Source organism: Salvelinus namaycush, chromosome 1 (assembly GCF_016432855.1).
Source record: "Salvelinus namaycush isolate Seneca chromosome 1, SaNama_1.0, whole genome shotgun sequence".
Taxonomy (NCBI): domain Eukaryota; kingdom Metazoa; phylum Chordata; class Actinopteri; order Salmoniformes; family Salmonidae; genus Salvelinus; species Salvelinus namaycush.
The window spans coordinates 36,545,768-36,573,763 of NC_052307.1; the positions used below are offsets into that span (position 1 = coordinate 36,545,768).

A 27,996-nucleotide genomic window follows, 5' to 3' on the forward strand; every position below is an offset into this window, starting at 1 on the left:
TTTATTGCTTCTTTAATCAGAACAACAGTTTCAGCTATGCTAACATAATTGCAATAGGGTTTTCTAATGACCAATTAACCTTTTAAAATGATAAACTTAGATTAGCTAACATAACGTGCCATTGGAACACAGGAGTGATGGTTGCTGATAATGGGCCTCTGTACGCCTATGTAGATATTCCGTTTAAAAAATCTGCCGTTTCCTGCTACAATAATCATTTACAACATTAACAAGGTCTACACTGTATTTCTGATCAATTTGATGTTATTTTAATGGACAAAAAAAGTGCTTTTCGTTCAAAAACAAGGACATTTCTAAGTGACTCCAAACTTTTGAACGGTAGTGTATATATAGAGTAATTGTTGTTTATTGATGTTTTCATGCAGGGCTTATCTGCAAAATAGACCGTGGTCTCAGCATGACTCCTTGGCTTTAGCAAATAAAAAAATCTCTGGGAATTTCCACTGATAGATCTCTTTGATATAGGCTAGTAGTTACTCAGGCTATTGTGCGTTCTGCTTCCAACCGACAGTTTGAACGATGAATATCACTTTCAGCTGAAATAAAAAAGGTTTTTCTTTTCTTCCCAGATGGGACTTTCCACACCTGATTTACTAGGTAATCGTGTGGTGGGACCTTGAACATGTTAAATACCCCCTTTCAATGTTCTATTTCAAAGCCCTTTCATGGATCAAATGATATGGTGATGAGTCAATTGAACCCTTGTCACATTGGAAGAGTTCAGCTTTTAAAACGGAATGTTTGATGGGGAGCGCAAAAACAGGTGAGTGACGTGAGAGAGAATGAGAGACAGACAGAGAGATAGATAGACATAGCCAAGTGCAAGTAAGGGTGCTGAGGGTGCTGCAGCCCCCCCCCCCCCCCTGATAAATCAAAACAATATATACAGTATATATTTGAACATTTTAAAATAATATTTCAAATATATTTTTCCACCAAACTAATGCACTGGGCATTTATTAGTCCTGTAAAAGTCGAGAGCAAGTTATATAAATCTCTCTCACCTTCCTTCCTTCCTCACAGTCCTCACACATCATTGTTCTGGGTGGCTTGGAGAAAGCCCCATGGAAACTGTAGCTCTCACCTAATATTGTCCATTCAGGGATTTACACAAGGAGGGGAGGGGAAAATGTAATATAGTGGTCCTGTGTGGGTGGTCAAGAGGACAGAACTAAAAGCAGCCTTTGAAGATGTGTCCTTCGTGACGGCCCTCCACTCTGAACACTGAGTGCTTGTTGTTTCAGTAAACAGAGGAAAGGGTCAGAGGAGCATCCAAAACAAGCCCGACAGCCACCACGGCCCACCCAACACGCATGGTTTGGAACCAGGCCGGACCACTCACCTCAACACACAGGCAGGCCCATGACAAGATATTTTGTGTTTTTTTTACTATAGCTTTCATATGGCTGGTTTCTCAATCAGAGGAATGTGCTGAGCTTGTCAGTTTGACACACCAGAATAAATATTCTAATATATACATTCTCTGACATATGTATTTCTGTGACATAATTACCACCTTGTCCCTCAACTTTAGTTTTTGTGAACATCAACGATTTTCACCGCGTTTCAAGGCCTAATTATTTCTCCCCGAAATAATATCACTTCTCTCCTCTCCTCGACGCAGATCTTTGAAACTCAGAGTATAATTCCTACCCTTCATCTCCTCCTAAACAGGATACTGTCAAGGAGAAGGTGAACTGTCAGAGGGAAAGACGGAGGCAGAGAGAGAGGACCCCAAATTACAGGAAGAGAGAACAGAGCGCACTTTCCTCCACTCACATATGGCGGGGCTTTGCTTTTGTAGCCCTGCAAAAATAAACACAGGAGAGGCTACAGCTGGGGGGAGAGGAGAGGGGCCAGCGAGCCGCTTGCTTACCGAGCCCCCCGTTCACTAAACAATGGATCAGATGAAGCAGGCCCCTTTGGCAGTGCTAGAAACGGCCCAGAAATGCCTTTCTTCTCTACGATTAGATCTCCCTACTCCAAATATTTACTCTACGGAAACGCACAATTTTCCATTGCATTTGCTCTGTTTGAAAGGAGAGACCTCCCTCGCTATCGGTCTCACCTTTTACAGTTTGACATGAGGGGGTTCAGTGTGTAGATGCATCTCTTGTCCAGAGAAACATGATGACACTGACCTTATTTTACAAATCTATCATAGAACCACACATTTACTATTTCAGTCATTCCATCTAGGTGTGGAGAATGAGGTTTCAAGGAGATCGGAGTTCATTTTAGTTGTCTCACCAGTGGATCATTAATATTCAGGCAGGGGACTTACACTCTTTTAGGAACCAGAGACTAAACAGGAGGATTATTCCTGTGTGTGTTTGTATCCAGTCTACCTCTTTTATGATGTAGAACAATAAGGAGAGGAAGGGCCCAGGAGCTAGTAAATTAGACTCAGTTACAGCTAACGGGTCTCCTAGGAAACCAAGACAGGAATGGTTGACCAATTGTGTGTAATTTCCTAATGAAATGAGAGAGGCACAGCGTTGAGATTGCCTGCAATGACAACAAGCTCAGTCCGATGATGCTGTGACACACCGCCCCAGACCATGATGGACCCTCCACCTCCAAATCGATCCTGCTCCAGAGTACAGGCCTAGGTGTAACGCTCATTCCTTCAACGATAGACGCGAATCTGACCAACACCCCTGGTGAGACAAAACCGCGACTCGTCAGTGAAGAGCCCTTTTTGCCAGTCCTGTCTGGTCCAGTGACGGTGGGTTTGTGCCCATAGGCGACGTTGTTGCCGGTGATGTCTGGTGAGGACCTGCCTTACAACAGGTCTACAAGCCCTCAGTCCAGCCTCTCTCAGCCTATTGCGGACAGTCTGAGCACTGATGGTCGGATTGTGCGTTCCTGGTGTAACTCGGCAGTTGTTGTTGCCATCTTGTACCTGTCCCGCAGGTGTGATGTTCGGATGTACTGATCCTGTGCAGGTGTTTTTACACGTGGTCTGTGTTATGGGATTTTTGTGTTTAATGACTAAAATATGTATACATTTGACTTAGAATTATAACTAAACAGAATACTACTATAATACTGTAAGAATGAATCTTATTATAATCATAATGTTGAATGTTATGTGTTCCTTGTTAAACCCATTCTTTCTATCTTCAGACAGGCTAGAATGATGTCTCTACCCAGGGAGGGGAAAGACCTTGGGTTGGTTGCAGATAGTTGAACAGGTGGCAGACAGTAATGAGAACGCTAACTGTACTGCCATTGTATCCGAGAGGAGGATGGACATTAAAACCTATGACATCATCTTTATTATATAACCTGATGTAAAATGTATTATGATCAGTACTCTCGAGAATAAACGCTATTGATTGATTGATTTTGAGACTGGTTTCTGTCCATTTAATGCTGATAATTATCTTACAAATTCTTATCTATGGGCAGAGTGTTTTAATTGAATTGGTTGATAAACATAGGAATAAAATTCCTTTAACAGTCTGCCACTGCGAGGATGATCAGCTGTCCGTCCTGTCTCCCTGTACCTCTGTCTTAGGGGTCTCACAGTACGGACATTGCAATTTATTGCCCTGGCCACATCTGCTGTCCTCATGCCTCCTTGCAGCATGCCTAAGGCACGTTCACGCAGATGAGCAGGGACCCTGGGCATCTTACTTTTGGTGTTTTTCAGAGTCAGTAGAAAGGCCTCTTTAGTGTCCTAAGTGTTCATAACTGTGACCTTAATTGCCTACCGTCTGTAAGCTGTTAGTGTCTTAACGACTGTTCCACAGGTGCATGTTCATTAATTGTTTATGGTTCATTGAACAAGCATGGGAAACAGTGTTTAAACCCTTTACAATGAAGATCTGTGAAGTTTGTGGAATTTTTACAAATTATCTTTGGAAGACGGGGTCCTGAAAAAGGGACGTTTCTTTTTTTGCTGAGTTTAGTAGTACATACACAGTAACACTATAGTATAGAATAGACACTTACACACACACAGACACACATGATTTTGAGTAACATTCAACCAAAAAGGGAAAGGAGAAGATGGTAAACACTATGTCAAGCAAAAAGATATAGAGGACTGAGAAAGGGAGGCATAAGGAGGGAAATGTAAGTGGGTGAGGAGATAAGGGAAAATAACTGAAATCGCTGAATGAACCCGACAATAATGAGAAGGGAGGAATGGTTGGATGGACAGACGATTTTAGGAATATTTTTTCTTTTTGGGGGGGGGGGGGGGGGAGGCTAATAGCAGCTGATGCATTATTTAAATGACTTATACATCCACATGCAAAATACATTAAATGAAAACAATGCTACAGAGGGGCAAAAATACCACATTCTGCCAAGGTTACCATCGCCTTCTTTTCTCAAATTCTTAGTTCCTCATGAAGAGCTGCGAGCGCCAATACAGCAGATGGACAGGTAACTGCCAAAATAAAACAAACACCAACATAAAGTGTCTTAATAGGGCGTTGGGCCACCACGAGGCGCCAGAACTGCTTCAATGCACCTTGGTATAGATTCTACAAGCGTCTGGAACTCTATTGGAGAATTCGACACCATTCTTCCACAAGAAATTCCATCATTTGGTGTTTTGTTGATGGTGTTGGAAAACACGGTCTCCTGCGCCACTCCAGAATTTCCAACAAGTTTTCAACTGGGTTGAGATCTGGTGACTGACACACACACACCCGTTAAACCTCCTATGCTCCTTTGAGACCCCACGTTCAAAGTCACTGAGATCTCTTCTTCTAGCCATGGTAGCCAAAATAATGGGCAACTGTGCATTTTTATACATGACCCTAAGCATGATGGGATGTTAATTGCTTAATTAACTCAGGAACTAAACCTGTGTGGAACCACCTGCTTTCAATATACTTTGCATCCCCCATTTACTCAAGTGTTTCCTTTATTTTGGCAGTTACTTGTTGTTTCTATCTCTGTAGAAACCTGAGAGGAAAGGCCTCCATTGGCCTATCTTTCACCAATCAAACCACACGCTCTGTCTGTCTCTCCCTGACCTTCTGCAAGTAAACCCAGCCAGCCAGATGGATGGACAGACACTTGGGTAATTGTGACAGGGAATCCAGAAAGTCCTCTCACAGCCCTGACACAGAGAAAAGACCCTAATGGGGAAGTTAGAAAAAGCCAGCAGTCCATTTTTGGTCAAAAGTGATGCCCGAAATAGGGAACAAAATACAGCAAAACAGAGTGAAAAGATGGTAGACACAAGTGGACCCATAATCCAGTGAACCCACACAACTCTTTGACTCTTGTACTTGTGTCTTTTAGTCCTCAGTGCCTCTTGCTAAACATGTTCCACCTGTTTTTATTTATTGTCATCCATCCAGAGGACAGAGCAGCACTCGGTTTGCGTTTCTCACGTCACTGAAGAGCTGGAATCCTTTAAGATAGCTTTTATACAGGACAACATTGGGAATCATTGGGGCATGATGTACTGTAGAGGTGTCCAATTCTTTACAATCATTTAGTGCATTTGTACATTTCTAAAACCTTAAGCCTGACTGTCATTGCACTTGAACCAGACCGAGCAAAGAGGGGAGGGGAGGTAGATGGGAATCTGTTCGTGGCGTGAGTTTGAGGAGGAAAGAATATATAGAAAGGGCTTTTTTATTCACCTCAGTCTCGGATTTGAACAGGCGTGGCAGATGTGTGGGCCTGTCTGTGTGCACCTTCTACCACCCAGAAGGGCTACACACACAGCTTTGGCAGCGGAGCAGTGTTCTGTTGAGGCACGTATTAGTCTTGTTGTTTATTGATAGCTATCAGCACTTTCTCATTTCAGCTAAACAAAACACATTAACAGAGCTGCACCCTTAGGGGCTCTGCTTACCTCAGCTGAGAGGTCAAACAGCTGCGTGGCTTTCTCTCACACACACACACACACACACACACACACACACACACACACACACACACACACACACACACACACACACACACACACACACACACACACACACACACCTATACAGTAACTATCAGAGATGGTATACAGCAGCGGTCCCCAAAATGGTGGGCCAGGACCCACAGATGGGGCACATCCAAATCCTACTGGTTCTCTATATGCAAAAGACTGTAGGTGCACAACTACACTGCACATCTGCAATAGTCAGTGGATGACAGCCTGTGAGGTGAAGGGAAGCATCAGTCTGATGGTTTGTGGGCCCATTCAAAATGGCACCCTGTTCCCTATATAGTGCCTATGGGTGATGGTTAAAACTAGTACGCTATATAGGGAATAGGGTGCCTTTCGGAAGGTGCCTGTGGTGGGATGAGGGTAATGGGGGGGGGGGGGGGGTCAGCAGCTCTTTTCTCAGCCTCCCTTTTACCTCTTTAATGCTCTAATGGTGCAGCAGCGGCCTCCACTCTGAGGCCATTAGAAGCAGAGCTGAGCCCAACCACAGCCTGTCATTTTGCAGAGTACTGATGTGGGAAGGAGCGCCCAGACATGCCCCCACCACAGGCCCTGCCCCCAAACAGCCCCTGGCCCACTTCCCGTACACACCGTCTACTGAGAAAGAATATATAGGGAAACTAGTCAAAGCCTTGCGGAAGACAGAAACACAGATAAAGAGACTGAGAGTGTGAGTGAACAAGGGGGGGGGGGGGGGGGGGGGTGTTTGGGCTCGAAATGACAGGTAGTGTCTAATTTAAATGGGAGATTTTTATTAGGACCACCAAGGGTCCGGCCATGTAAGTGGCCAGACATGAGATTCTCAGGCTGGTGGTCACTAATTAGTTCAGCAGGAAACTTGGGTTACCACCACTGACACAGTCAGACCGTGTCTGGCCCAAGTCAATGGCACATGGCATTAACTTTCGGAATTACAATGTACATTTCCATACTGCACAAACATACATGAGCACGCACACACATGGTTTGTCTACACAGTTGACTTACACACATGTATTTATCTATCTATAATTTCAGGATAGGTTACAGTAACCAAAACGATTACATTTTTCATTTTTTTTAAAAGCATAAGAATAATAAAAGTCGAATGCAAAATACATTTGCATGTCGTCATGTCTCCCCCAGAATCACTTCTTCCACAGGAACTTGTCGTTCCTCTTCCAGAGTGACGTATTCCCTTTCTCCTCTCCTCCCCCTGTTCCTCCTCTGGCCCTGACGCTAGTACTCTCACACACCCGCTCTACCTCCGACAGGTCCGTCAGTTTGTTGATCCTCTCCTCGTTACCCTCCTCCAAAATGTCCCAGAAGTCTCTGTGGCTGTTCTTTGACCTCTCAGGGGCTAGAGAGAAAAGTGGCGTAATGGGGTGTGTGAGGGGTGTGGTGACGGATCGAGAGGGGGGAGTAGTAGTAGAAGAAGGGCCTGGGACGGGTTTTGTCAGGGGCCGAGGGTGGGGTGTGCTGGGCGGTTTGGGAGGCGTTGTAGGGTGACAGGAGGCAGGTGTGGCAGAGTGAGAAGTGGGTGTAAAGACAGCCCGTGAGGTAGGGGTTTTTGGGAAGCCCCTCTGAGGGTCTGAGGAGGCCTTGCTTCTGGGTCGCAGCAGGTCGTCCAGGATGGAGGTGTCTCCTAGCAGCTCTGTGAGGAGGACCTGCTGGCTGGGGGGAGAGGAAGGCTGAGCTCTGTACCGCTGCCTCCTCACAGCCTCACTCTTCCTGGGGGAGGACAGCAGGCTGCTCCTCCCTTTCTGAGGGCTGGCTGTGGGCTTAGCCTGGGGATGGCTGAGAGCTGAAGAAGAGGAGGAGGAAACGGGTTGAGCTCCAGAGGCCCCTGGTCCCAGAGGACTACTCCTACTACTGTCCAGGTCTGAGCTGGAGCACTGAGCAGCTCTGGACATTCCACTATTACCACTCTTCTTCTTCTTCCCTCCTCTGGTGTTCCGGACCCTCTGCTCCTCAGAAGAGGGAACATCCCTCTGGGGTTCTGGAACGGACCTATGTGGGGTTCTAGGTGCTGCTTGGGGTTCTAGAGCAACTCTCTGGTTCCTTTTGGAGCTGGGTCTGTGTTTGGTTGTAGAGGAGGAGGAAGGCTTTGAGGCTGTCCTGTCAACTTTAGGCTGGGCTGTGTGTGGTTCTGCGAAGTTCTCCCTGATGATGGAAGCCACCTCAGGGCCCTGGTCAGTGTAGTACTGTCGTAGCTGAGCCAGTCTCTGGGCAGAGGTACTCCTCAGAACCTCCTCAGCAAACTGTCTCAATGAACCGGATCCAAATACACACGCCATCTCCTCCAGCTGCTGCCTACATGGGAACACACACACACAGGATTTGGCTCAGAGAGCGTAGGGAAGTTGCGTGATAACATATTAGAAAATAGGAAAATGTTGGCTTGAAAGTAGGTGAGCTTGATGCTTCGTGGAGAAACACTATATATACAAAAGTATGTGGACACCCTTTCAAATGAGTGGATTCGGCTATTTCAGCCACACCCGTTGCTGACAGGTGTATACAATCGAGCACACAGCCATGCAATCTCCATAGACAAACATTGGCAGTAGAATGGCCTTACTGATGAGCTCAGTGACGTTCAACGTGGCACTGTCATAGGATGCCACCTTTCCAACAAGTCAGTCTGTCTAATTTCTGCCCTGCAAGAGCTGCCTTAGTCAACTGTAAGTGCTGTTATTGTGAAGTGGAAACCTCTAGGAGCAACAACGGCTCAGCCGCGAAGTGGTAAGCCACACAAGCGCATATAAAATAGTCTGTCCTCGGTTGCAACACTCACTACCGAGTTCCAAACTGCCTCTGGAAGCAACTTCAGCACAAGAACTGTTCATCGGGAGCTTCATGTAATGGGTTTCCATGGCTGAGCAGCCGCAGACAAGCCTAAGATCACCATGCGCAATGCCAAGCGTCGGCTGGAGTGGTGTAAAGCTTGCCGCCATTGGACTCTGGAGCAGTGGAAACACGTTCTCTCACGCTTCACCATCTGGCAGTCCGACGGACGAATCTGGGTTTGGCGGATGCCAGGAGAAAGCTATCTGCTGTAATGCATACTGTCATCTGTAAAGTTTGGTGGAGGAGGATTAATGGTCGGGGGCTGTTTTTCATGGTTCGGGCTAGGCCCCTTAGTTCCAGTGAAGGGAAATCTTAACGCTAAAGCATACAATGACATTCTATTCTGTGCTTCCAACTTTGTGGAAGGCCCTTTCCTGTTTCAGCATGAGAATGCCCCAGTGCACAAAGCGAGATCCATACAGAAATGGTTTGTCGAGGTCAGTGTGGAAGAACTTGACTGGCCTGCACAGAGCCCTGACCTCAACCCCATCAAACACATTTGGGATGAATTGGAGCGCGAACTGCGAGCCAAGCCTAAACGCCCAACATCAGTGCCCGACCTCACTAATGCTCTTGTGGCTAAATGGAAGCAAGTCCCAGCAGCAATGTTCCAACATCTAGTGGAAAGCCTTCCCAGAAGAGTGGAGGCTGTTATAGCAGCAAAGGGGGACCAACTCCATATTAACGCCCATGATTTTGGAATGAGATGTTCAACGAGCAGGTGTCCACATACTTTTGATCATGTAGTGTATATTTAGGGTACATTTCTGATAGAAAAAGGACCCTATATCATTCCATGACTAAGACAGGCGCAACTGTCCCCAAAACAACATGGACTAACCATATTCTGTCACAGCAATTAAAACAGGAACAAACCATATTCTGTCACAGCAATTAAAACAGGAACAAACCATATTCTATCACCGCCATTAAAACAGAAACTAACCATATTCTGGGAGTCTCAGGATAACTGTGATATTGGAGGGGAAAGGCAGTACTGTAGAGCCTGAATACAACTGGCTAATCTTTGGCAAGGTTCTGGGAAATGGTTGAGAGGGTTAGCTCAGAGGTGGTCTCACACACACACACGAAGAAGAACCCCTTTCTACCAGTTGAGGGCGCTGCACACCATAACGGTGGTTAGACTTGGCTCTCTACCCTGCCCTACCAGGAATAACTCACCTTCGGATGGTTCCGGGGGTCTCTCCGATAATGACGGTGGTGTGTTGGGTGGGGTGGTGGACGCTCCTGATGGTGTGTGTGACTGGGTGGTCCACACTGGGTCTGTGCACTGCTCCCACCCAACCAACATCATTATGGGAAGTATGGAATGGTGGAGTGTGTTCAGGCTGGGTCTGTAAAATACGCACACGCACAGATTTGATAAATTCATTCTAATCACACTGAGGAAGGGACAAGGGAAAGGGGTTAGGGAGTTGATTTGGAATAGGACACTAGACTATCGACTCGTTGGGTGGTTTGGGCTTCACCAGGTAGTGGGTGTGTACCTCCTGTGTGTCCCGGAGTTCATTGGCTGGAAGCTGAGAGAACCTCCTGCGCTCAAACACGTCTCTGAGAGCGGCTCTGCTGATTCGCTCTTCGGCCTTGCTCCCGCCCACCACATGTTGGTTAGAGTGGGTGTAAACCACCTCCTGTACACCACCTACAACACACACACGAATAGGAGATATAAGTCTGTACTTACAGGCAAATTCTACTCTAACTCTTGGTATAGAATTGGGCCTGTATCCAAGAAGCATCTCAGAGTAGCAGTCCTGATCTACTCTGAGATGCTTTATGAATACAAGCCCCTGATGTTTGCTGACACATATGATACGACAGGTTTTTTTGTTGAAAATCCCACTTTGACCTTACCTAACACATTGTCAATCGTTCCACAGGGCGGTCCTTTGGCAGACGGGACAGTCTGGTTCGCTTTTGGGTTTTTCAGACCTGTAAACGCCCCCGCTCCGTGTTGGTCTGTCTGTGGGTCTGGGCCATGATTGTGGTTCTGTGGGGCTGTTACAGATCGGACTCTTTCGACTGGAGTGTGGTTTTCGTCTGAGGAGGTAAAAGTCTCAATGTCCTCTGCTTGTCTGGTTCTTCTACTCTGGTCTACTGGTCTGTTGCTGGTCTCTCTCTTACTACCACCAGCTCTCCCCATCTCCCTCCTTCTCAGGTGTGCTGTGGGTCTCTTAAGCACATGAGTTTGTGCACAAGGTCTGATTAGCTCCTCAATGTTTATGTCAATATCCTCAGACTCAGAGTCAAACACCACCTGGTGCATTCTGGAAACTGGAGTTTTAGTGTTAGATCGTTTGCCTCCGCCGGAGGGGGGTGAATCATCATCACTGTCCTCCTCCACCCTCCTCTTCCTCCTTATTCCTCGTTTCAGATTTGGTATTTTTCTCCCCATGTCATCACTCTCTCCTGACAGTGTAACAGGATCATGGTCTCGCCCCCTCTGTCCACCCCCTCTCCCTCCATTCCTTTCTTCCTCTCTCTCAGAGCCACTGGAGACATCCCAGTCGTTCTTCAGAGGAGCTGCATCCAGGTGGTTCCCACCCTTGGGGGCCAATGTAGGGGTCTGGGGGACCCCACTCCCTGCGGTGCTGAGGCCCTTTGGTACCACGACAGAAGTGTCTTCATCACTGTCATCCTCAGAATCACTCCTTCCCCCCTCCCTCTGGCTATGCTCCCCTGATTCTGACCCAGCCCTGACCCCTGACCTCTGGAGCAACCTGGAGAAGCCATGCTGTAGGAGACTGAGTCGGCCAGGAAGGGTAGTGTTCCCCTTCTCCACCTTACTCCTGCCCCCCCGTCCCCCCTCTTCCTCACTGCCACTGCTGAAGTCCAGTACCCCCCTGGTTGTTCCCCTGGGGATCCTCGAGGCCCCTACACTGCCAATCGCCCCTCCGTTGCCCAGTTCACAGTGGTCCCTTGCGGAAACCTCCCCAGCCTCCTGCAACACAAGGTCAACAGAGTCTTCATATTTATTTTAAAACCCTCGCGCCAGGATTGGTAATTTACAGGTCTTATTATGAGCTCGCTTTTGCTAAGGTGGGAGGGGTGGCAATATCTGAGGTTTGTCGTTAAAAACATTCGCCAACGTGCCAATTTCAGGCAGCGCTGGTGGGGATATTTAAACCAACTGAAGGCTGGTCTTAGAGGTAATGCGGTTGGTTAAGGCATGGATTTGAACAGCGGAAGAGCAGCCTATCCAGCCGTGATGCACAGTTCCCATATGCACATGGAACAAGAGAGAGGTGATATTGTTTTGTCCATACACCTCGTATTTAGAAATATAAAAAAGTTATGTTTTTTTGTTTAATTTGATCAAATAAAATCAAGCATAGCCTCCCCTCTCAATGAAGGCTGCTTTTTGTTTGTTGTCCTGACCAAAGCATTCGCTAAGTAGTCAAGACTATTGATAAAGGGTTTGGCTCGTGAGACCGCTTCAAAATAAATCTTCATCACCAAACCTTTATTTAAAGATCAAGTTCAGGAGCAGCAAAACGATGAGTGGACATCCCCTTTTTATCTATGTGTTGTACATTATTTTAGCTAGCTCCTGTTATTATTTGTTATGTGCGTAAAAAACCCTTCATTTAGGCTACATGAGAGATGAGATGTTGCCGGTGACCCTCGTATTTAGAAACATTTAAGTTAATTTCCTGTAACAATGGCTTGTTTTCCGTTTAATTTTATTCAATTTTTTTAACTCGGTAGGCTACCGTTACCCTACTATAACGAAAGCTGGTTCAACAGCAATGCGTCTGGTGTCTTTCTTATCCTGGCCATGCATTAGCTTAGTCATAAAAAGGTACTTAAAAATGGTCTACTCGTGAGGCTTTAGCCATCATGCCTTTCGTTATTCACAATTCACCTGCAGTGCATGCTCCATTTCGGCTTGTATTCGTCTCCATTTCCAAAGGGCGCATCTTGTCCGGTCACCAAAGACGTGCTCCTCATAACATATTCAAATTCTTCAGTCTTATAACGCCATATCAACGGTAGGCATAGGTCAATACAATTTACAGGAGCCTGTAAATTTTACAGGAAAGTCTTTTTTGAGAAGTGCGATGTGTAGACCTATACTCGTTTTAGTCAATTACAACAATGTTGACTGTCAAAACTCCAAACATAGAGAAAACATGACTGTTAAAAAAAATTGTTTTATTGTTATTACTTGTTAGGCTACTGTAGTCTATGCTATTTCATAAACTGTAGTATTAATCCACAATTGACTAGAACGAGAATGTTCCGTGGCCCCAGCCGAATTGGAGTTGATGACCACGCAAAGATCGTGGGACGACATGCAATATTAAGCCATGAAACACGGCGACTGGCCAGTGAGCCAGCTATTACGCTCACAATTCCCGCTGTGAAAATAGCTAAAAAATGTAGGACAAACAAAAGACGTATAGCTCTACCGCCAGTGCTAAGATTTACCACTGCGTTACGTTTGGTAGGAAAGCGGCACTAATGAGATTGACAAAGCTATGGAGTCTTCTGTATGTTGTATTTGGTTGTGACCTGGGGCTGATGGCATCACCAGGCTACAGAACAGGGTTGATCATTCATAAAGAATTTAGCAGTGCTAGGTAATGCAAAGATGCTTGTAACAATAAATCATCCATACATAAATGTGACATGCCATGAGTCATGAATACGGAACAATAGGATACATTGTAGCTTTTATAGCGTGCATGGGAGTTATGCGAGGGCCTTTATGAGTGCGACCACCTACAGCGATACTAATCTTATGGTTTTTGCCAACCAGATGACTTTTCCGTAGTGTGTGTGTGTGTGTGTGTGTGTGTGTGTGTGTGTGTGTGTGTGTGTGTGTGTGTGTGTGTTACTACACCCTGGTGTATTGTGTATGGCTGTTAAAGTCTGAACGTCCCCCACTACATACCCGGCCTACTAAAAAGGGACAGTTGTGTTGGGTCTTAGCTGGGAACTGTCACAGTAGATAGAGGCCAAACTATTGGGTAAATAAATACCACACAACGGAACAGACGGCCTTCAGTGTGGTCTGGTCCTGTCATTACAGAGGGATAATTATGTCCATCTGTTGGGACACTATCACAGAGAGAGAGCGAAAGGGAGATGAGGGGGAGGGAGAAAAGGGGGAGAGAAGAGTAAGAAGAGGCCGGTGAAGGAGAGACAGGAAGACGCACGTGTGAGGAATCGTCTCTTTCACGTGGGAATGGAGGGATGAGAGGGAATTGAGGGATGAGAGGGCCGCCTGGGAAAGGAGAGGGAGTGAGAGATGGGAAAGACGTGCCCGTCACGGGTCCCTGAGAAAGGCAGTTACTCACGCTCTCGCTCTTCCTCTCCTCCTCTTCCCCTGTGTGGGTGCTGGCCGTCATTACTCCTACCTCCACTCGTCCCTCCCGCTGAGAGGAACACACGCACACACTTGAGCATACATGTACATAAACAGAGATAGAAATACACACAAACATGTAACACACAGTACCAGGGTTGTCCACTCAGGCTGTTTGACTTCTGACCTCCAGTATTCTCCTGGTGAGGCAGGTCCCCTGGGTCTGCAGCCTGAAGAGGTTCTGTATCCCAAACAGCTCCCCCTTCTGGCCGTCGGGCCCCTGCACTGCATCAAAGTACCGCCGGGCACTCTCCTTACCCATCACTAAAGACTGCAACTGCTGCAGAGTCACAGACAGGGATGGAGGGAGAGAACATTAGAAGGTTGGTTTCCCCATCATCTGGGTCGTTCCATTTCAGCAAGCCATTGTTTTGAATTGGTTTCTGTAGTTAAGAACATATCGGATAAGCATTCCTGCAACAGTATTTTTGTTGAAATATCATTTGATCTGAGAAACTAAGCTAATTGATTGCACCCAAATTGGCCATTTCAATGTATAGGATTCATCTAATATTCAATTTTATTTATTTATTTATTTATTTCACCTTTATTTAACCAGGTAGGCAAATTGAGAACACATTCTCATTTACAATTGCGACCTGGCCAAGATAAAGCAAAGCAGTTCGACACATACAACAACACATAGTTACACATGGAGTAAAACAAACATACAGTCAATAATACAGTGAAAAATAAGTCTATATACAATGTGAGCAAGTGAGGTGAGATAAGGGAGGTGAAGGCAAACAAAATATATATATAAATAAATAAAAATATAAAAAAGGCCAAGGTGGCGAAGTAAATACAATATAGCAAGTAAAAAAAACACTGGAATGGTTGGTTTGCAGTGGAAGAAAGTGTAAAGTAGAGATAGAAATAATGGGGTGCAAAGGAGCAAAATAAATAAATAAATACAGTAGGTAAAGAGGTAGTTGTTTGGGCTAAATTATAGATGGGCTATGTACAGGTGCAGTAATCTATGAGCTGCTCTGACAGCTGGTGCTTAAAGCTAGTGAGGGAGATAAGTGTTTCCAGTTTCAGAGATTTTTGTAGTTCGTTCCAGTCATTGGCAGCAGAGAACTGGAAGGAGAGGCGGCCAAAGGAAGAATTGGTTTTGGGGGTGACCAGAGAGATATACCTGCTGGAGCGCTGCTATGGTGACCAGCGAGCTGAGATAAGGGGGGACTTTACCTAGCAGGGTCTTGTAGATGACCTGGAGCCAGTGGGTTTGGCGACGAGTATGAAGCGAGGGCCAGCCAACGAGAGTGTACAGGTCGCAGTGGTGGGTAGTATATGGGGCTTTGGTGACAAAACGGATGGCACTGTGATAGACTGCATCCAATTTATTGAGTAGGGTTTTGGAGGCTATTTTGTAAATGACATCACCGAAGTCGAGGATTGGTAGGATGGTCAGTTTTACAAGGGTATGTTTGGCAGCATGAGTGAAGGATGCTTTGTTGCGGAATAGGAAGCCAATTCTAGATTTAACTTTGGATTGGAGATGTTTGATGTGAGTCTGGAAGGAGAATTTACAGTCTAACCAGACACCTAGGTATTTGTAGTTGTCCACATATTCTAAGTCAGAGCCGTCCAGAGTAGTGATGTTGGACAGGCGGGCAGGTGCAGGCAGCGATCGGTTGAAGAGCATGCATTTAGTTTTACTTGTATTTAAGAGCAATTGGAGGCCACGGAAGGAGAGTTGTATGGCATTGAAGCTCGCCTGGAGGGTTGTTAACACAGTGTCAAAAGAAGGGCCAGAAGTATACAGAATAGTGTCGTCTGCGTAGAGGTGGATCAGAGAATCACCAGCAGCAAGAGCGACATCATTGATGTATACAGAGAAGAGAGTCGGTCCAAGAATTGAACCCTGTGGCACCCCCATAGAGACTGCCAGAGGCCCGGACAACAGACCCTCCGATTTGACACACTGAACTCGATCAGAGAAGTAGTTGGTGAACCAGGCGAGGCAATCATTAGAGAAACCAAGGCTGTCGAGTCTGCCGATGAGGATGTGGTGATTGACAGAGTCAAAAGCCTTGGCCAGGTCAATGAATACGGCTGCACAGTATTGTTTCCTATCGATGGCGGTTAAGATATCGTTTATGACCTTGAGCGTGGCTGAGGTGCACCCATGACCAGCTCTGAAACCAGATTGCATAGCAGAGAAGGTTATGGTGGGATTCGAAATGGTCGGTAATCTGTTTGTTGACTTGGCTTTCGAAGACCTTAGAAAGGCAGGGTAGGATAGATATAGGTCTGTAGCTGTTAGGGTCAAGAGTGTCCCCCCCCTTTGAAGAGGGGGATAACCGCAGCTGCTTTCCAATCTTTGGGAATCTCAGACGACACGAAAGAGAGGTTGAAAAGGCTAGTAATAGGGGTGGCAACAATTTCAGCAGATAGTTTTAGAAAGAAAGGGTCCAGATTATCTAGCCCGGCTGATTTGTAAGGGTCCAGATTTTGCAGCTCTTTCAGAACATCAGCTGACTGTATTTGGGAGAAAGAGAAATGGGGAAGGCTTGGGCGATTAGCAGAGGGGAGGGCAGTGCTGTTGACCGGGGTAGGGGTAGCCAGGTGGAAAGCATGGCCAGCCGTAGAAAAATGCTTATTGAAATTCTCAATTATAGTGGATTTGTCGGTGGTGACAGTGTTTCCTATCTTCAGTGCAGTTGGAAGCTGGGAGGAGGTGTTCTTATTCTCCATGGACTTTACAGTGTCCCAGAACTTTTTTGAATTTGTGTTGCAGGAAGCAAATTTCTGCTTGAAAAAGCTAGCCTTGGCTTTAAATATAGTTATAGTTATTATTAAATATAATATAATAAATATAGTATCCAACATCCAATTTGGACCAAACCTCTTCTTAAAACCAATTAAGGGAGGAATCCAAATAAAATGGTCAAAAGTCACCCACAGAACTCCCAAAGCTCACACCAACATCCAGTATATAGTATCAGTACTCTATGTTTGACAAGTGGTATGAAGTTGCGTATTGGAGTATTGTTTATTCATACTATGTAATATATTCTCAGTGAATTTGGTGATGTGTTTTCCCCTTGTTCAGAGAAATTAGCCATTGAAGTAGCTTGCATTTTCCCCCATAAATTAGTGTGTAAGTACCAGGCTTTGCCCACAAGATATCGCTATCCTGCTACCGCCACACCCTTTTATCCATTTTGCTGGTCTCTTGTGTTTAATAAATGGATCACAACAATTTCTTTGCAACTTTGGGTAGAAAACTAATAGCTTTTGCTCATGATGAAAATACATTGTGTGGTTATCCTCACAATTCAAGCCAATCCTCCATGAAAGCAATTTAGAAATCCTCAAACACAATAATTGTATGTGCAGACAGCATACTGTGATGAAAGGCTTAGGATGACTGTACCTGTTTGTAGACCTGGCGCAGGTAGATGACCTCCTCCACTGTTCCCAGAGAGATGAGTCTGAACACTGTCACGTCCCTGCACTGGCCTATACGATACGCCCTGAGGAGAGGTCACACACTGTCACGTCCCTGCACTGGCCTATACAATACGCCCTGAGGAGAGGTCACACACTGTCACGTCCCTGCACTGGCCTATACGATACGCCCTGAGGAGAGGTCACACACTGTCACGTCCCTGCACTGGCCTATACGATACGCCCTGAGGAGAGGTCACACACTGTCACGTCCCTGCACTGGCCTATACGATACGCCCTGAGGAGAGGTCACACACTGTCACGTCCCTGCAATGGCCTATACGATACGCCCTGAGGAGGTTACACACTGTCACGTCCCTGCACTGGCCTATACGATACGCCCTGAGGAGAGGTCACACACTGTCACGTCCCTGCACTGGCCTATACGATACGCCCTGAGGAGAGGTCACACACTGTCACGTCCCTGCACTGGCCTATACGATACGCCCTGAGGAGAGGTCACACACTGTCACGTCCCTGCACTGGCCTATACGATACGCCCTGAGGAGAGGTCACACACTGTCACGTCCCTGCACTGGCCTATACGCTAAGCCCTGAGGAGAGGTCACACACTGTCATGTCCCTGCACTGGCCTATACGATACGCCCTGAGGAGAGGTCACACACTGTCACGTCCCTGCACTGGCCTATACGATACGCCCTGAGGAGAGGTCACACACTGTCACGTCCCTGCACTGGCCTATACGATACGCCTTGAGGAGAGGTCACACACTGTCACGTCCATGCACTGGCCTATACGATACGCCCTGAGGAGAGGTCACACACTGTCACGTCCCTGCACTGGCCTATACGATACGCCCTGAGGAGAGGTCACACACTGTCACGTCCCTGCACTGGCCTATACGATACGCCCTGAGGAGAGGTCACACAATGTCACGTCCATGCACTGGCCTATACGATACGCCCTGAGGAGAGGTCACACACTGTCACGTCCCTGCACTGGCCTATACGATACGCCCTGAGGAGAGGTCACACACTGTCACGTCCATGCACTGGCCCATACGATATGCCCTGAGGAGAGGTCACACACTGTCACGTCCCTGCACTGGCCTATACGATACGCCCTGAGGAGAGGTCACACACTGTCACGTCCCTGCACTGGCCTATACGATACGACCTGAGGAGAGGTCACACACTGTCACGTCCCTGCACTGGCCCATACGATACGACCTGAGGAGAGGTCACACACTGTCACGTCCCTGCACTGGCCTATACGATACGCCCTGAGGAGAGGTCACACACTGTCACGTCCCTGCACTGGCCTATACGATACGCCCTGAGGAGAGGTCACACACTGTCACGTCCCTGCACTGGCCTATACGATATGTCCTGAGGAGAGGTCACATCATGGAAATAAAAAGGAATAGAAGAGGGGTCCCCATTCAGGTCAATAAGCCATAAAGGGTGACCAATGGGTCCCACACCAGCACAGAGATCACTGTTGTTAACACTGGCATTGTGTATACAGACATAGAATATGAGACTGAAAATATTTGGCATGGGTCCCCAGATCCTCAAAAAGTTCTACAGCTGCACCATCGAGAGCATCCTGACCGGTTCCATCACCGGCTGGTATGGCAACTGCTCGGCATCTGACCGTAAGGCGCACCAGAGGGTAGTGCGTACGGCCCAGTACATCACTGGGTCCAAGCTTCCTGCCATCCAGTAATAGGCGGTGTCAGAGGAAAGCCCATAAAATTGTCAGACTCCAGTCACCCAAGTCATAGACTGTTTTCTCTGCTACCGCACCACAAGCGGTACCGGAGCGCCAAGTCTAGGACCCCCTCCATTTATTTTGTACACTGCTGCTACTTGCTGTTGTATCACTTCACCACTACCTACATGTACAAATTACCTCAACTAACCTGTACCCCTTGTATATAGCCTCGTTATTGTTAATTTTATATAGCCTCGTTACTTTTGTTTATTTGGTCAATATTTTCTTAACTCTTCTTGAACTGCGCTGTTGATTAAGGGCTTGTAAGTAAGCCTTTCACGGTAAGGTCTACACTTGTTGTATTCGGCGCATGTGACAAATAAAGTTTGAATTGATACAACAAATTGGAAAGAACCCTGTAAGGTTCTATGACTATGTACTTCTATGTAAGTCATGGCATGTATGGATATTGCAGCATACCTGTCAATTGCCTGCAGGTCATTGGCAGGGTTCCAGGTGGGATCAAACAGGACCACGATGTTGGCCCCCACAAAGTTCAGGCCCAGACCCCCTGCCCTGGGGGGGGGGGGGGAGAAACAGACAAGCGAACCTACAGTCAGTGGTCCATTCATTTCAAACATAGCTGTGTCCCAACTGGCACGCTATTCCCTATATAGTGCACTACTTTTGACCGGGGCCATGCACTATGTAGGGAATAGGGTGCCATTCGGGACACACACATCCAACGCAATCATATTGCTGTGCTCTGTTAAAGCAGAGCTATGAGGGGTGGTGGGAGTGGCACTGACATGGTGGAGACCAGGCAGAGGTTGATGTCAGGGCAGCTGTTGAACTCTTTGACGATCTTCAGCCTCTCTCTGGACTTGGTGTTGCCATCCAGTCTGCTATACTCCAGCCCATCTGCCATGCAGTAGCTCTCCAGCACGTCCAGCAGCTAAAGGGTTAACACAACATATTGAGAACACTTCCTCTTGGTGACGTGGCGTGTTTTCACAAGTATACAGGGCATTCGGAAAGTATTCAGACCCCTTCCCCTTTTCCACATTTTGTTACGTTACAGCCTTATTCTAGAATAGATTAAATAAAAAATGTTCCTCATCAATCTACACACAATATCCCATAATGACAAAGCGAAAACGGCTTTTAGAAATGTTTGCAAAATGTATTATGTATTCAAAATAAAAAACAGAAATACCATATTTACATAAGTATTCAGACCCTTTGCTATGAGACTCGAAATTGAGCTCAGGTGCATCCTGTTTCCATTGATCATCCTTGAGATGTTTCTACAACTTGATTGGAGTCCACCTGTGGTAAATTCATTGATTGGACATGATTTGGAAAGGCACACACCTGTCTATATAAAAGGCACCACAATTGAAAGTGCATGTCAGAGCAAAAACCAAGCCATGAGGTCGAAAGAATTGTCAGATCTGGGGAAGGGTACCAAAACATTTCTGCAGCATTGAAGGCCCCCAAGAACAAAGTGGCCTCCATCATTTTTAAATGGAAGAAGTTTAGAACCACCAAGACTCTTCCTAAAGCTGGCCGACCAGCCAAACTGAGCAATCGGGGGAGAAGGGCCTCGCTCTGGGAGGTGACCAAGAACCCGATGGTCACTGACAGTGCTCCAGAGTTCTTCTGTGGAGATGGGAGAACCTTCCAGAACGACAACATTCTCTGCAGCACTCCACCAATCAGGTCTTTATGGTAGAGTGGCCAGACGGAAGCCACTCCTCAGTAAAAAGCCCATGACAGCCTGCTTGGAGTATGCCAAAAGGCACCTAAAGGACTCTCAGACCATAAGAAACAAGATTCTCTAGTCTGATGAAACCAAGATTGAGCTTTTTGGCCTGAATGCCAAGCGTCACATCTGGATGAAACCTGGCACCATCCCTACAGAAAAGCATATTGGTGGCAGCATCATGCTGTGGCAATGTTTTCCAGTGGCAGGGACTGGGAGACTAGTAAGGATCAAGGCAAAGATGAACGAAGCAAAGTATAGAGATCCTTGATGAAAACCTGCTCCAGAGCGCTCAGGACCTCAGACTGGGGCGAAGGTTCACCTTTCAACAGGACAACAACCATAAGCACACAGCCAAAACAACGCGGGAGTGGCTTCGGGACAAGTCTCTGAATGTCCTTGAGTGGTCCAGACAGAGCCCGGACTTGAACCCGATCAAACATCTCTGGACAGACCTGAAAATAGCTATGCAGCGACGCTTCCCATCCAACCTGACAGAGCTTGAGAGGATCTGCAGAGAAGAAATGGGAGAAACTCCCCAAATACAGGTGTGCCAAGCTTATAGCGTCATACCCAAGAAGAATTGAGGCTATAATCGCTGCCAAAGGTGCTTCAACAAAGTAAAAGGTAATTCAAAAGTTCATTTATTTTGACTATTTTCTACATCGTAGAAAATATATATCAGTTTGATATCAGTTTCTTATTTTTAATACATTTGCAAAAAAATATCTAAACCTGTTTTTGCTTTGTCATTATGGGTTAATGCGTGTATATTTATGAAGGAAAAAAACTACTTAATTAGCTAAAACATAACAAAATGTGGAAAAAGTCATGGGGTCTGAATACTTTGAATGCACTGTATGCTTAAAGGGATAGTTTCCTCATCGTGTAAGCAGTCTATGGACAAAGTAAGTAAGACAGCAATCCATGCTTTGGTTGTGTCTGAACTAGAGCTCTGACACCATCTATAGCCCAGTACATGATCTCACCATTATCTACCACAGCCATTTTCCTACACACACACTAACACCCCTACAGATCCCCCAACTCTCACACATGACATCTACAGTACATACACACAAACACAGAGAGACACACACATACAAACAGTTAGACACAAATGACAGAATCCCTGTGGCTACAAACACAATTAAAACGTTTTACCTTAGTGGAGAGGGAGAATAATAGTACTTTGTCTTTTCTCTGCATGTAATGTTTCAACAACTTCTGTAGAACCTATGACAGGGTCCAAATGAGACAAATACTTATCTTAAAAACCTGATACTATATGTAAACATATGAGCATACCTAACTGCCTTTGCCATTCACGTGACATGACTTTTGTCCTCGAGACCCACCTACCTTCATCTTTCCGCTGTACATGGGGTCTGACATGGCCTCAAATGCTGCCTGCTTGCATTTCTCTGTGAAGTCAGGGAACTTCTGGAACACCTTCTCACAGATCTCATTCACATACTGCTCCTGAGAGCACAGTACGTCCAGATGTTGAACCAAACAGAACTTGTCACGTTCAGTAAAATAATAACCAGGTCTTTACTTGTGAGAGCGTACCTGCTTTTTGCTGGTGTTCCCCTTGGACTGCAGTAAAGCCACGTGGTTGGCCACCTTCCTGAGAATGGCCAAGTAACTGAAGTACAGGTCTGTCACACGCACACCCCGAGCATTCACCTGTAGTTTACAAGAGAAAAACATTTACATCACCTCACAGGGAAGGCCTAACACAATAAAGTCAACATTACTGACAACATTGTGACCATTGCTTAGTCTAGGTGACCTACAAAGACCAAACAACGATTCAAACCTTGACTGATGTTCACCGACCTAAAGAGTGCAAAACGGTTCATAACAGATTTCTTCATAGCGGGTCAAATAGAGGTTATAACACAACTCTTTCAGGTATAAGCCGACCTTGTAGCAGCACTTCCTGCGGGAGCGTCCACTGTGACAGTCGCACTTCTCTGAGGAGCGCAAGAGCAGGGTGACGTCCTCCGTGTCCAGTACCGCCTGGTACACAGTCTGCTGGAACGACGTCAGCGAACAGTACACCACCTGGCCATAGATGGAGGAGCCATTCACTTAGTGAGATGTTTGAAACCACCTGCTAGACCAGGGAAATTCACATTCAAGGCCAGAGAATTCTTTCAATTAGGGTTGTAAAATTCCAGTAACTCTCCCAAAATTCCCAGGTTTTCCATGAATCCCTGTTGGAAAATTCCTGAAATCAGGAGAGAATAAGCAGGAATACTCCCAACTTGGATTTCTGGAAAAGTTACCAGAATTGCACAACCCTACTTCATGAACATGAACCCTGTGTGGAAGTCTCCACTCACCCGGTCGTCTTTTTTGGGCAGCTGCTCTCTGATAAGAGCCTTGGTCCTCCGGAGAAACCAATGGGAGAGCTTCCCAGCCAGGGCCCGGGCCGCCCTCCTGCCTGTCGCTAGCGCCCGCTTAGTTACGCTGTGCTTCTGCCCCAGTTCGATGGGGTCCGAAAACATATTCTTGAAGTTACCCAGGCTGCCAAGGCAACGAGGGTTGGCCCTGAAGTACACAAAGGAAGAAGGTCAATCCCAAGAGAAAGACTGGTTTAGAAGGAAATGGTGGTACTGGGTATTGGGAGTTTTTTTGGGTAACCTCTTGACTCTACATCATTGCACTAATAAGTGTCTAAATAAGAGTGATCAGTCGTACTGTAGTAGCAGTGATAGAAACAGTAGTAGTAGTTATATTGCCAGTGTAGACCCACCAGTCCATGACACACCAGAGCTCGTCCAGGTTGTTCTGCAGGATTGTGCCAGTGAGGCCCACTCTGACCGGACACCTCAGCTCCTTCATTGCCCCAGTGATCTGAGAGTTGGGATTCTTGATCTTGTGGGCCTCGTCCACTATCACAGCAGACCAGTCAATGCTGGAATTGAAGACCGGCCACACAGTCAAAATGCGTGGCAGGCTTATAGGTGGAGTTTCATGGTAGGATTACAAAACAGGTCTACTAAGGTTTTAGGCTACACACGCCAACACACCTTAATATCTTAGCTAACGTTACCTGTTAAACTGCTCCAGACAGAGGCGTAGGGTCTCGTACGTGGTGAGGGCGATCTCAGAGCGTCCCCTCCGGATGCGAGCCAGCTCCTCCTCTTTCCTCAGACCGTGGACCACCACGGTCAGGAAGTGACCCCACGTCTCCAGCTCCTCTTTCCAGTTGTACAGCACCGACAGAGGGGCCACAATCAGGAACACCTGGGCACAACCATGGATAACATTACAACACCTACACAGGACCCTAACAAAGAGCATGGGCATTCACATGTGGGTTTTAACATTTTTGTAACTATCAGTCAGTTTTCAGCCACAAAGTGTGCTATCCTTGTGGGAAATCTATAGCTCAATATCTACCTTTCGGGTTTTGCTTCGCTGTGTGGGTATCTGAGTGAGAAGAAACTGAGGCCTGTTGTTCTCAATGTCTTCCCATGTCCCTGTTTTACCCAGCACAGCAGCCAGGAAACCAATGACCTGTTGACAGACACACACGTCAGTCATGAACAGCAGGTCTTTCTTCACATGGTAACTCCAATAGTGCTAATACTCTAGCTACATACAGTCAACAATCAGGTTTCCGCAGAGACGGTCTAGTTTTTACCTGAATGGTCTTGCCCAGGCCCATGTCATCTCCCAGGATACATCCTCTGGACTGGGCATAGTTGTCATAGATGAACTGGATCCCTTCCTTCTGGTAGTACCTCAGGTACCTGTTGACGGCATCTGATTAAGCATTCGTACAGCAAAAACAACCTGGGAAGCCCAGCAAAATCCCAGCTTCATAGTTAACAGCTCACGTACCTGTTGATGGTGTATGGGACTGCCACACCACTCTGTGACAACACCAAGGGCTCTGATGGACCGGGGGGTGTCTGGCTGCAGAGGAATAGAGGCTTCTCCTGGGCAGAGACTACACTGGTGGACGACTGGTTTGTGTCTGGTCTCTGGAGTTTACAGACTGGAAAGACTGCCTCCTCTTCTTCATCTTCATGATGTTGATCTGTGAACTTCACCAGTGCCATGTCCTCACCATGAGAAGTGGAAGGGAGTTTCTGGATTGTCCCCTCTCGTAGTAGGGTGCCATCTCTGGGGCTGGGAGCGAGGCATCTGTCGCCCTCATGCCACACTGTTTATGGGAGGGAGGGAAAATCATGGCTTGGTTAGTTATGTCAGGTTAGCTATATAAATACCTAGACAGCAAGCAGCGTTGGGGAGTAGTGAACTACATGTAATTTAACTACATTTTGCAGTCGTTATGGGAGGGAGGGAGTAGTTAGCTAATTACTTGTTTTGCCATGTAGCGGTGTAGCTAACTACTGGAACTACACACAACTTTCTTTGAAAAAATAAATGAAAAAATGGGTGAAGTAGGCTAGAAGGTACTTTATTTTCGGCATCAGACCTGCTGAATGCTCACTTGAAACAGTTTTTGTTTTTAATAGGCTAAATTACCAGTAGTGACCCATCATTCAGGGCAGGTTTTGAGCCCCACCTGTTAAGCTAAAAAAATATATATATATATATATTTTCTGTTGCCTGTTTTGCATGTTATTCTGGCATTAATACGTGTCACTTATCAGTTTGCAAACAATGTAAAAAAAAAAGTAATAATATTGAGTTAATAAAGCCGCATACAGTTGAGTAAGGCAGCTCCAAAATGCAGGTGTTTCAGCCTAGCTCAGTGCTTTCTGTTGTGGTGGGGCAGGCAGCAGAAAATACAGAGCGTAGAGATTGGTAATGTTCTCTAGTTACGCCATGAATGGCTCAGTGTTCTGTCACTCATGGGGACACTACGTCGCCGCAAGCTCTACGGGGAGAGTTGAAAATTCAAGCTCTTTTGGTGCTGCCATAGAGTTACATTAGAAGTGCCCATCCAAGAAGGCTCAAGATCATTGGCCACAGATATAACATGATTTGACATCATTTTATCTACCGTAGCTATGATTGGACTGCACATGTCAACATCATACCTTCAAAATCTTAGCTAGCAAGCAAGACAAGCAGTCATCATCATGAATCACGTTGACAATCTACTGGCAAATACTCTTCAATCCTTGTCACATGAAGAGAAATTATAGATAAAAACGTATCGGTGCTCATCGGCCACTGGACATAAACATTACACAACAAGTTGGAAATTGCAAATTCAACAATGACTGGTTTTGAAGGAAACAGTGGCTAACTGCAAGCGTTGCAAAGCAATCACTAGCCTGCTATTCAGTGGAGTGGGTGTGTGGTCCAAGTCTGGGTTGAAGGGTCTATTTTCAAGCTTAAAATTATAAACATTAATGCTGTCAATTCAGCATGACTTCTGCCGAGTTCAAAACAACTGGAAACTCGAAAATCTCAGACTACAGTGAGTTCAAGACAACTGGGAACTCGGACAAAAACAAGCTCTGACTCGGAAGATACATTTTCGAAGGCCATCCAACTCGGAATTCCAAGTCGGGAACTCTGGCCTCTTTCTAGAGTTCCGATCTGAAGATCACGGACGTCATGATTCAACCTTGTTTTTTTCCGAGTTCTCAATTGTCTTGAAAGCACCATAAATCCAGAGAATGCCAGACTTTGATGACTAAATTTGCCCACAAGGACCGCTGTGCCACCTTCCTGTTTAATTGAGCACAGCACAACAAGGTGAGTCCAAAAATGTACTGTATACTGCTGCATAAATTATGTAATATGCCAGGGAGATATGGATACTGTAGCTAAGAAAGTAATTCTAAGTGTATGTAGTGTAGTTAGCTGTTAGTAGCCCATGTGTCTCACCCTAATAATTCGGTCCCTTTCCCCCTCATAACTTAACCTACTCTTCTGACTTGGTGGTGCACATGTAGACTATAGTCTGTTTTAGAGAAATGTAATCATCTAATATTGTAAGCTTATGCCTGCTTATATGCCCCCTTTATTTATCCTACAATTCTGACTTGGTGTACAGGGAGAATACTGTAAGAACATAGTTTGTACATATCCATTATAAGTAGAAACCACATTTGTTTAAGCAAGTCAGCCATATATTTTTTTTTAATGGGAGCAAATGAGGCTCAATTAACTGTTTCGTTGACTGCCAGGTGTAGCATTGGTAAGGGATTCACTCCGTGGTGCTAAAAATAAAGCTCTGCTGTTGGGACAAATTTATGTAGGCCCTAACAGTTTCTGGGCACCGTTTGTCACCGTTATAGTGATATTCATGCATGTGCTGTGTAGTGGCTTTGCTGGAATCCATCTAAAAACATTTAGGGGAGTTTGCCCCACCAAGATTTAACGTTACATGTTAAAATCGCCACCGTAAATTACACATTCTGTTAACATCCAACTCAAGACAGTGTGAGCTTAACAGTTAACAACTTCTGCTAGTAGCTAGCTAGCTGGCTATGTGACTGTTTTGAGAAACAAACTTTTAAAGCTTAACTAGCTAATTATCTCCCATTAAGCGTCTGCGTAACAAACCTTTTATGTCAGCTGTGGAAGTTGAAGCCATCATCAAAAAGCATTGTGGCAAGCTGTAGCTAGCTAAAGCATAAGCAGACAAGCTAACGTTAACTATTAAGACAAATCTCTTCACTGTCTGGCACAGACATTGCTCAGACAGTAAATTAGCGTTTAGCTATTTAGCTAAATGTACACTCGATAACTAAATGATTCAGTATTTTGACGGGACAGTAATATGCATAGTTTAGAAAGTATAGCTAGCTAGCTAGATCTTTGAGACATATCTTGCCCGTATTTGTCAGCGTCGCTAGCTAGCAAGCGTTCTGCTGTTTATCTAATTTAAGCATTCGGCGTCGCACTTTCAACAATCACCCTGGCTGCCAAAACACTCATTATCAATTTAAACGAAACTAATAATAAAACCAAAATATAATTTAAAGTGTTCTTTATTTT

At 45.9% G+C, this 27,996-nt stretch overlaps 1 protein-coding gene across 4 annotated transcripts; it reads right to left on the bottom strand.

Moving 5' to 3' along the window:
- Positions 1 to 4,880: 4,880 nt before the first annotated feature.
- On the bottom strand, positions 4,881 to 27,859 carry ercc6l2 (excision repair cross-complementation group 6-like 2). Of its 4 annotated transcripts, XM_038987160.1 has the most exons (20): positions 27,562 to 27,859; positions 24,913 to 25,237; positions 24,713 to 24,821; positions 24,469 to 24,585; positions 24,119 to 24,312; positions 23,819 to 23,980; positions 23,406 to 23,613; positions 22,984 to 23,124; positions 22,627 to 22,743; positions 22,417 to 22,536; positions 22,219 to 22,290; positions 20,099 to 20,244; positions 19,770 to 19,865; positions 17,539 to 17,638; positions 14,284 to 14,436; positions 14,089 to 14,166; positions 10,640 to 11,726; positions 10,273 to 10,427; positions 9,947 to 10,119; positions 4,881 to 8,227 (listed from the first exon to the last, which is right to left on the bottom strand). In XM_038987160.1, the coding sequence occupies exons 1-20, from the start codon at positions 27,593 to 27,595 to the stop codon at positions 7,063 to 7,065; spliced, it is 4,752 nt and encodes a 1,583-aa protein (XP_038843088.1). In that variant the 5' UTR covers positions 27,596 to 27,859; the 3' UTR covers positions 4,881 to 7,062. The 4 variants fall into 4 exon arrangements, 3 of the variants coding, with proteins under 3 accessions (XP_038843088.1, XP_038843164.1, XP_038843229.1); XM_038987236.1 differs by lacking the exon at positions 22,219 to 22,290; XM_038987301.1 differs by lacking the exons at positions 22,219 to 22,290; positions 22,417 to 22,536 and having other exon boundaries at positions 4,882 to 8,227.
- Between the last annotated feature and the right edge of the window lie 137 nt (positions 27,860 to 27,996).

Bases quoted from the DNA above. Each gene is read 5' to 3' on its own strand.
- ercc6l2 (XM_038987160.1), bottom strand. From the start codon at position 27,595: ATGATGGCTTCAACTTCCACAGCTGACATAAAAG. The intron at 24,822-24,912 runs GTACGTGAGCTG...TGCCGTCAACAG, and splicing joins GTCCCATACACCATCAACAG to GTACCTGAGGTACTACCAGA. The intron at 23,614-23,818 runs GTGGGTCTACAC...TGTGTACTTCAG, and splicing joins CTCTGGTGTGTCATGGACTG to GGCCAACCCTCGTTGCCTTG.